This window comes from Dendropsophus ebraccatus, chromosome 1 (assembly GCF_027789765.1).
Source record: "Dendropsophus ebraccatus isolate aDenEbr1 chromosome 1, aDenEbr1.pat, whole genome shotgun sequence".
In the NCBI taxonomy this organism is placed as follows: domain Eukaryota; kingdom Metazoa; phylum Chordata; class Amphibia; order Anura; family Hylidae; genus Dendropsophus; species Dendropsophus ebraccatus.
Window position 1 is genome coordinate 11,943,447 of NC_091454.1, and position 10,723 is coordinate 11,954,169.

The window sequence follows — 10,723 nt, forward strand, 5'->3', positions numbered from 1 at the left end:
TCCGTAGACCGGAAGAAGCGCGTCATCGTGTGTGTCTCTAGTTGCATCTGTATACACATGTGTCTTAAGGCCCTATTCCACGGAACGATTATCGTTCGTTTTCGGACGATATCGGCCGCTACGGACGATAATCGTTCCGTGGAATAGAGTGCAACGATCAGCCGACACCGTTCATGTCGGCTGATCGTTGCAGTCGCTTGTTTTTCAACATGTTGAAAAACAAGCGACTGATATAGCAGCGATCTGCTGCCATCGCTCCGTTGAATAGGAGCGTCGGCAGCAGATGCTGCTATATCCTATGGGCTGCCCGGACGATCTAGCGATCCCCCGGGCAGCCCCCCCGCAGCTCCCCGCGGCCCCTCCCGCACTCACCCGCTCGCTGCAGCCGCGTTGAATAGCGGCAGCAGCGAGCGGCGAACGAGGAGCAAACGAGCGCTGACAGCGCTCGTTTGCTCCTCTGACGACCAGTGGAATAGGGGCATTAGACTCAACTCACTAAAACACACTCTGAACTGACTTGTCCCAGACAAGGGTCCTGGCAGAGCCAGGCCCTGGCTTGGCTTTAGCAGGTACGTCTGCTCTGTGTGTCCTTCTCCCACGAGAGTCAGAACTGATGCTATGCCTCCTGCCATCAAGTAACCTCCTACAGGGGATGTGTTATGAGTATGGGTATGAGTGATAGGCTAGAAGTAAAGAGCATCTCCTATAGGTCAGCAAAAGACACGGTACACATAGAACAGTAACCCAGTCAACTTCAGCTGTGCCATACATATAGAATTCTGACATCTAGTGGTGAAACTATATCGCCACTTAACCCGGAGTAAGGAGCTTTTGCGACAGGTGTACATGAGTAAGAACACCCGTCGTGGGACACCACGCATTGATTTTAATGGAGCAGTCACAGAGGGGAGATTGTTACACTGGGGGTTGGCGGTCCTGCCCACAGTGCTTTCTGCTGGACAGTGCTCGGGAATAGACCTGCACTGTGTGCAAGAACCAGGTGGGGGTTCAAATAAAGGACTGTGCCACCGGCATCCCTGCGCTGGCGCTGATCCATTTAGGTAAAAAACCCAAAGAGATTAACTTAGTGCTACATTCACTTTAAGGACATGTTAACGCTCTTGACTGGCCGATTTTCCCTTTCTGGAATAGGAACAGGTGCTTAAAACATTCTTCTCGGCGTGGTTCTTCTACATGGGCCAATTATTGTAAAGGAGATTTGTTAGAAACGCCTCTTTGGCCAATAAATGTCCCATGTAAAAGTGTCAGCGATCAGCAGAGGAGCGGGAAAATACCTGCACAATGGCTGATCGCATCTTTTGTGCAGGTGGTAAAATTTATTGCTGTCGTCCCCACATCTCCTCCGTACGCTGCAATTGTTACTTTAAGAATTTTTACTGCAAGCACCAGCGCGTCTTTCTATGTGTATTTACAATGTGGAACCTAAACGTATAGCAGGTAGGATATATGATTCTTACAGACGGACGTAAAGAGGTTAATAGTAACTGATTTTGTGTTGTTAAGCCCTGCCCTGTGTACTCAGGGATAACCCTGACCTCTGGAATCTGAGAACTGTAGTTTCGTTTCTCTCTTCCTCCTCCGTCAGCCATGGCGTCTGCTGCTCTGAGAGACGAGCTGGACTGTTCCGTCTGTCTGATCACTTATACAGATCCTGTAATGCTGAGATGTGGCCACAACTTCTGCCGGCTCTGTATTGGTCGTGTGCTGGATACACAGGACGGGGCTGGAGTTTATTCCTGTCCTGAATGCAGAGAAGAGTATCAGGAGCGGCCTGCACTGATGAGGAACATCGCTCTGCGTAATCTAATGGAGAATATACTGCTGACTCCTCCAACACCGACAGAAACCGGGATCTGCTGCACTTACTGTGTGGACTCTGCTGTACCTGCTGTGAGATCCTGTCTGCACTGTGAGGCTTCTCTGTGTGATAAACACCTGAGAGCTCACAGCAAGTCACCAGAACACGTCTTATCTGAGCCCAGCACTTCCCTGGAGAAGAGGAAATGTTCTGTCCATAAGAAGATGCTGGAATATTACTGCACTGAGGACGCTGCTTGTATCTGTGTGTCCTGCAGACTGGATGGAGAACATCAGGGACATCGGGTGGAAATGCTGGATGAGGCCTCTGAGAAGAAGAAGAAGAAACTGAGAAATGTTCTCCAGAAACTGATGACAAAGAGGAAGGAGACTGAGGAAAGAGTCCGGAGTGTGGAGGAGCGCAGGAGAAAAGCTCAAGAAAAAGCAGCTGGAGAAGCCAAGAGAGTCACTGCCCTGTTTACAGACATCAGGAGACGGCTGGACGACCTGGAGAAGAGGGTCCTGAGCGAGATCTCCAGGCAGCAAAAGGAAGAGTCACTGTCACTGTCTGCTCTGATCCAGCAGCTGGAAATAAAGAAGGACGAGCTGTCCAGGAAGATGAGACACATTGAGGAGCTGTGTAACATGGTGGATCCACTGACTGTCTTACAGGAACCAGACACAGGTGACTTGTGTGATCCTGAGGAGGGGGGAGGTGATGAGGACACAGGGGGACATGATAGACAGCTCCATGGTGTAGATGATCTGGATGTGACTGTGATCTCAGACACATTCCGCACATTATGTGACATAATATCAGGTATAAGGAACTATGGGGAGGGTCCTGCAGACATATTACTGGATGTAAACACGGCTGCTAATAATCTCATTATATCAGACGACCTGAAAACTGCAACCAGGACAGAAGAGAAGCAGAATCGTCCAGAAACAGCAGTGAGATTCCAGGGTTATTATTGTCCTCAGGTGATGAGCAGCAGGAGATTCTCCTCAGGGCGACATTACTGGGATGTGGAGATCAGTAGATCAGTATGGTGGAGGGTGGGGATGTGTTATCCCAGTATAGACAGGAGAGGAGATCAGTCACACATTGGAAATAATAACAAGTCCTGGTGTATGGAGATGTGGAATAATCAGTATTCAGTGAGACATGACAATAAATATATCCAGTTACCTGATAATATCTCCAGTGATAGATTCAGGATCTGTGTGGATTATGAGGCCGGGCAGCTCTCCTTTTATGAGCTGTGTGACCCCATCAGACACTTACACACCTTCACCGCCACCTTCTCCGAGCCCCTCCATGCTGCATTATATGTATGGGAAGGTTCTATAAATATATTGGGGGGAGGCAGCAACTGGGAGAAACCAAAGTAACCTAAAAAAAAAAACCAGACAGAGACTTGTGATTTGGTATCACTGAATGTACAATATAATTGTAGTAACCCAGGTGGTGTTAGCAAGGACAGGGCAGATGTTATTATGCTGCTTAGGAACTTGTCACGGTGTGTAGAAACTTTTTAAAGGCACAGTACATGTTAGAACAGTCTCTCTTGAATAAAGGTGCAATACAGAGTTTGTGAACACTGACTGAGATCCCCTGTAAATAGCTGGGTGCTGGAGATGGAATACTTGAAATCACTGCCACAAGCAGGTTATACTGTTTAGAAGACGAGGAGAATGCTTTATATTAGGACAAAGTCTCTGTCTACTTGAGATAAACTTGACTTAGGTGACAGTGGGCTACTTGAAGGATGGGGGACTTATCCATTCCTTAGGGCTCCCAACTGGAGCAGCTTTAACCACCTTGTGTGGGTGACGATGAAACAGTACCTGCATCCACAGCTCTGACATTCTGCCTCTTGCTGTCTGTGGGCAACGAGTGGCACAAATCCAAAAACACAGGTCTCAGGTAAAGAATCCTAGTGCTAGGATGAACTGTTCTTACTTAACTGATTTTTGTATACTCCTGTCAAGTTATCAGAATGCTCTTGCAGAGCTGGAAAAGGACAACCCCTCAGTGTGGATAAGCTTTCCCCCCGCCTCTTGTAGCCTCTGTATTCTCTTTACTACTCCTTCTCTCACTCTCTGCCTAGACTGGTCACATGGCCTGCTTCCACGTCGTATATGGGCGGCCTTAGGGAACTGGCAGTGGATTGGAGGAAATGGACACCAGAGACTGACTGTCTAACCTTTGATAGGTTAGCTGGATAAAGGAGGGACAAGTTAGAGGTACCCAGCTTAGGGACCGATTCTCAGTCAGTTGGACAAAAAGTACCTTAATATTGTGCTCATGTTGATGGCTCCATCTGTATCCTTATTATGTTCGAAAGAATTCCATTATTCTACATTTTTGCCAACACCTGAAGGTTAATGTGGATGTATATCACCAAAGCCAGAACCCAATGACAGTACCAATCCATATAGAGCCCTGCTGCTCTGTACATAACTATTATCTAATGCTTTTTCTATGGTTAAATAACTAGTTTACTAATCCAAATGTCTGTACATGGAACTTACCGTATTTTTCGTTTCATAAGACGCACCCGTCGATAAGACGCCCCCCTGATTTCATGCTAATATTTCTAAGGTCATGAAGGGGATAATGCAGTGAAGGGGTCAAAGTTTATTCAAATGACAGTGCCTTGTATCTACACATACACAGCTGGTGCATGCACAACACACACTGCTACACCATACACACTCAGCTCTGCTATGTCATATACACCCAGCTACATCATACACACTCAGCTCTGCTATGTCATATACACCCAGCTACATCACACACACTCAGCTCTGCTATGTCATATACACCCAGCTACATCATACACACTCAGCTCTGTTATGTCATATACACCCAGCTACATCACACACACTCAGCTCTACTATGTCATATACTCCTAGCTACATCATACACACTCAGCTCTGCTATGTCATATACACCCAGGTACATCACACACACTCAGCTCTGCTATGTCATATACACCCAGCCACATCATACACACTCAGCTCTGCTATGTCATATAAACCCAGCTACATCATACACACTCGGCTCTGCTATGTCATATACACCCAGGTACATCACACACACTCAGCTCTGCTATGTCATATACACCCAGCTACATCATACACACTCAGCTCTGCTATGTCATATACACCCAGCTACATCACACACACTCAGCTCTGCTATGTCATATACACCCAGCTACATCACACACACTCAGCTCTACTATGTCATATATACCCAGGTACATCACACACACTCAGCTCTGATATGTCATATACACCCAGCTACATCACACACACTCAGCTCTGCTATGTCATATATACCCAGCTACATCACACACACTCAGCTCTGCTATGTCATATAAATCCAGCTACATAACACACACTCGGCTCTGCTATGTCATATACACCCAGCTACATCACACACACTCAGCTCTACTATGTCATATATACCCAGCTACATCATACACACTCAGCTCTACTATGTCATATACTCCTAGCTACATCACACACACTCAGCTCTGCTATGTCATATATACCCAGCTACATCATACACACTCAGCTCTACTATGTAATATACACCCAGCTACATCATACACACTCAGCTCTGCTATGTCACATACACCCAGCTACATCACACACACTCAGCTCTGCTATGTCATATACACCCAGCTACATCATACACACTCAGCTCTGTTATGTCATATACACCCAGCTACATCACACACACTCAGCTCTACTATGTCATATACTCCTAGCTACATCATACACACTCAGCTCTACTATGTCATATACACCCAGGTACATCACACACACTTAGCTCTGCTATGTCATATACACCCAGCCACATCATACACACTCGGCTCTGCTATGTCATATAAACCAAGCTACATCATACACACTCGGCTCTGCTATGTCATATACACCCAGGTACATCACACACACTCAGCTCTGCTATGTCATATACACCCAGCTACATCATACACACTCAGCTCTGCTATGTCATATACACCCAGCTACATCACACACACTCAGCTCTGCTATGTCATATACACCCAGCTACATCACACACACTCAGCTCTACTATGTCATATATACCCAGGTACATCACACACACTCAGCTCTGATATGTCATATACACCCAGCTACATCACACACACTCGGCTCTGCTATGTCATATACACCCAGCTACATCACACACACTCAGCTCTACTATGTCATATATACCCAGCTACATCATACACACTCAGCTCTGCTATGTCATATAAATCCAGCTACATCACACACACTCAGCTCTTCTATGTCATATACTCCCAGCTACATCACACACACTCAGCTCTGCTATGTCATATACACCCAGCTACATCATACACACTCAGCTCTACTATGTCATATACACCTAGCTACATCACACACACTCAGCTCTGCTATGTCATATACACCCAGCTACATCACATACACTCAGCTCTACTATGTCATATACACCCAGCTACATCATACACACTCAGCTCTACTATGTCATATACTCCCAGCTACATCACACACACTCAGCTCTGCTATGTCATATACACCCAGCTACATCACACACACTCAGCTCTACTATGTCATATACTCCCAGCTACATCATACACACTCAGCTCTACTATGTCATATACTCCTAGCTACATCACACACACTCAGCTCTGCTATTTCACATATACCCAGCTACATCATACACACTCAGCTCTGCTATGTCATATACACCCAGCTACATCATACACACTCAGCTCTGCTATGTCATATACACCCAGCTACATCATACGCACTCAGCTCTACTATGTCATATACTCCCAGCTACATCACACACACTCAGCTCTACTATGTCATATATACCCAGCTACATCATACACACTCAGCTCTACTATGTCATATACTCCTAGCTACATCATACACACTCAGCTCTGCTATGTCATATACACCCAGCTACATCATACACACTCAGCTCTACTATGTCATATACACCTAGCTACATCACACACACTCAGCTCTGCTATGTCATATACACCCAGCTACATCACATACACTCAGCTCTACTATGTCATATACACCCAGCTACATCATACACACTCAGCTCTACTATGTCATATACACCCAGCTACATCACACACACTCAGCTCTACTATGTCATATACTCCCAGCTACATCATACACACTCAGCTCTACTATGTCATATACTCCTAGCTACATCACACACACTCAGCTCTGCTATTTCACATATACCCAGCTACATCATACACACTCAGCTCTGCTATGTCATATACACCCAGCTACATCATACACACTCAGCTCTGCTATGTCATATACACCCAGCTACATCATACGCACTCAGCTCTACTATGTCATATACTCCCAGCTACATCACACACACTCAGCTCTACTATGTCATATATACCCAGCTACATCATACACACTCAGCTCTGCTATGTCATATAAATCCAGCTACATCACACACACTCAGCTCTTCTATGTCATATACTCCCAGCTACATCACACACAGTCAGCTCTGCTATGTCATATACTCCCAGCTACATCACACACACTCAGCTCTGCTATGTCATATACACCCAGCTACATCATACACACTCAGCTCTACTATGTCATATACACCCAGCTACATCATACACACTCAGCTCTGCTATGTCATATACACCCAGCTACATCATACACACTCAGCTCTACTATGTCATATACACCCAGCTACATCACACACACTCAGCTCTACTATGTCATATACACCCAGCTACATCACACACACTCAGCTCTACTATGTCATATACTCCTAGCTACATCATACACACTCAGCTCTGCTATGTCATATACACCCAGCTACATCATACACACTCAGCTCTGCTATGTCATATAAACCCAGCTACATCATACACACTCAGCTCTGTTATGTCATATACACCCAGCTACATCACACACACTCAGCTCTACTATTTCATATACACCCAGCTACATCACACACACTCAGCTCTACTATGTCATATACACCCAGCTACATCACACACACTCAGCTCTGCTATGTCATATATACCCAGCTACATCATACACACTCAGCTCTGCTATGTCATATACACCCAGCTACATCACACACTCAGCTCTACTATGTCATATACTCCCAGCTACATCATACACACTCAGCTCTACTATGTCATATACTCCTAGCTACATCATACACACTCAGCTCTGCTATGTCATATACACCCAGCTACATCATACGCACTCAGCTCTACTATGTCATATACACCCAGCTACATCATACACACTCAGCTCTGCTATGTCATATACACCCAGCTACATCATACACACTCAGCTCTACTATGTCATATACACCCAGCTACATCATACACACTCAGCTCTACTATGTCATATACACCCAGCTACATCACACACACTCAGCTCTACTATGTCATATACACCCAGCTACATCACACACACTCAGCTCTACTATGTCATATACACCCAGCTACATCACACACACTCAGCTCTACTATGTCATATACTCCTAGCTACATCATACACACTCAGCTCTGCTATGTCATATACACCCAGCTACATCATACACACTCAGCTCTACTATGTCATATACACCCAGCTACATCACACACACTCAGCTCTACTATGTCATATACACCCAGCTACATCACACACACTCAGCTCTACTATGTCATATACTCCTAGCTACATCATACACACTCAGCTCTGCTATGTCATATACACCCAGCTACATCATACACACTCAGCTCTGCTATGTCATATAAACCCAGCTACATCATACACACTCAGCTCTGCTATGTCATATACACCCAGCTACATCACACACACTCAGCTCTACTATGTCATATACACCCAGCTACATCATACACACTCAGCTCTACTATGTCATATACACCCAGCTACATCATACACACTCAGCTCTGCTATGTCATATACACCCAGCTACATCATACACACTCAGCTCTACTATGTCATATACACCCAGCTACATCATACACACTCAGCTCTACTATGTCATATACACCCAGCTACATCATACACACTCAGCTCTGCTATGTCATATACACCCAGCTACATCATACACACTCGGCTCTGCTATGTCATATATACCCAGCTACATCACACACACTCAGCTCTGTTATGTCATATACACCCAGCTACATCACACACACTCGGCTCTACTATGTCATATACTCCCAGCTACATCACACACACTCAGCTCTACTATGTCATATACACCCAGGTACATCACACACACTCAGCTCTACTATGTCATATACTCCCAGCTACATCACACACACTCAGCTCTACTATGTCATATACTCCCAGCTACATCACACACACTCAGCTCTACTATGTCATATATACCCAGCTACATCACACACACTCAGCTCTACTATGTCATATACTCCCAGCTACATCACACACACTCAGCTCTGCTATGTCATATACTTCCAGCTACATCACACACACTCAGTTTGGCTGTACAAACATCCACAGGCACACAATGTTTTATCAATACACATAGACACACACACACACACACACACACACACAACTCTGCTACACCACCATAAAAAACACAGACAAATGTTAATGCAGATTGTATTTCCCTGCAGTATTACAGTATTACTGCAGGTACAGTGTAAAAGTGATGGTAATGCCAACAGACACCAGTTATATAGATCCATATGAATATACAGAGAATAAAACTTTAAATGTTTTCCTTTTCTTGCATATTTCACCTTTCAGGATGCCAGTCATGTGATCAGTGTCTCCTGAATATAAGACGCGGGCACTTTATAGCAAGATATTTTCTTGTTAAAAAATGCGTCTTATAAAACGAAAAATACAGTATACAGTGAATTTCCTTTAATCCGGCATCTGATAATCCAAGTGATATTGATTTTTCATAATTTCTTTTTCTGTTTTCCATGCAATGACAGAATCACATGCTCTGTGTAACTGTTTGATATTTTAGGGGTTAATAAAAAAATCTATGTATATAATTGATCAGCCGGTTTTCTGCCAGGAGAGTGGCAAGAAATGCTCCAGCGGTCTATAACTGGGTTGTGTAAAAGTGACAGCGATCAGCTGAAGATAGCGGAAATGCCTGACCCTCGGCTGATCGCGCGCTTAGAGCAGGCTTCAAACTGTAAAGGCGCTGATCCCGCTGATCGTCGCTCGTCTGCATCCCCACGCGATAACACATCTGTTAATGTAAATGGACGTTATATAGACCAAAGAATAGTGTGTGTCATATATAACTAGGCACACTACCAGAAGTTAGAAAAATATATGAATCCTATATTAAACAAATAGAAAAAAAAATCACTAGTGAAAACTAAATTTGCATTTCCAGGGAAATACATAGTGCTTGAAAAGAGCGCCCCTTTAATAGTGACTTCCAGAGCGCCCCTTTAATAGTGACTTCCAGAGCGCCCCTTTAATAGTGACTTCCAGAGCGCCCCTTTAATAGTGACTTCCAGAGCGCCCCTTTAATAGTGACTTCCAGAGCGCCCCTTTCCCAGTGACTTCCTTTTAAGAGAAACTTTAACCCTGGGTGCCGTCCCTTTAAGAGCAACTTGGGTCGCGTTCCTTTAAGAGCGACCTGGGTCCCTTTAAGAGCAACATGGGTCCCTTTGCTCTTAAAGGGACAGAGGTCGCTCTTAAAGGGACCTGGGTCGCTCTTAAAGGGACCCGAGTCGCACTTAAAGGGACAGAGGTCGCTCTTAAAGGGACAGAGGTCGCTCATAAAAGGGACCCGGGTCGCTCTTAAAAGGGACCCGGGTCGCTCTTAAAAGGGACCCGGGTCGCTCTTAAAAGGGACCCGGGTCGCTCT

General features: G+C 45.1%; 1 protein-coding gene across 1 annotated transcript; it reads left to right on the plus strand.

The window, feature by feature from the left end:
* Positions 1 to 1,608: 1,608 nt before the first annotated feature.
* On the plus strand, positions 1,609 to 10,102 carry LOC138788890 (E3 ubiquitin/ISG15 ligase TRIM25-like). The gene is made up of 2 exons (XM_069967275.1): positions 1,609 to 4,783; positions 9,468 to 10,102. Exon 1 carries the CDS (start codon positions 1,609 to 1,611, stop codon positions 3,211 to 3,213), a length of 1,605 nt encoding a protein of 534 aa, XP_069823376.1. The 3' UTR covers positions 3,214 to 4,783; positions 9,468 to 10,102.
* The last annotated feature ends 621 nt before the right edge of the window (positions 10,103 to 10,723 follow it).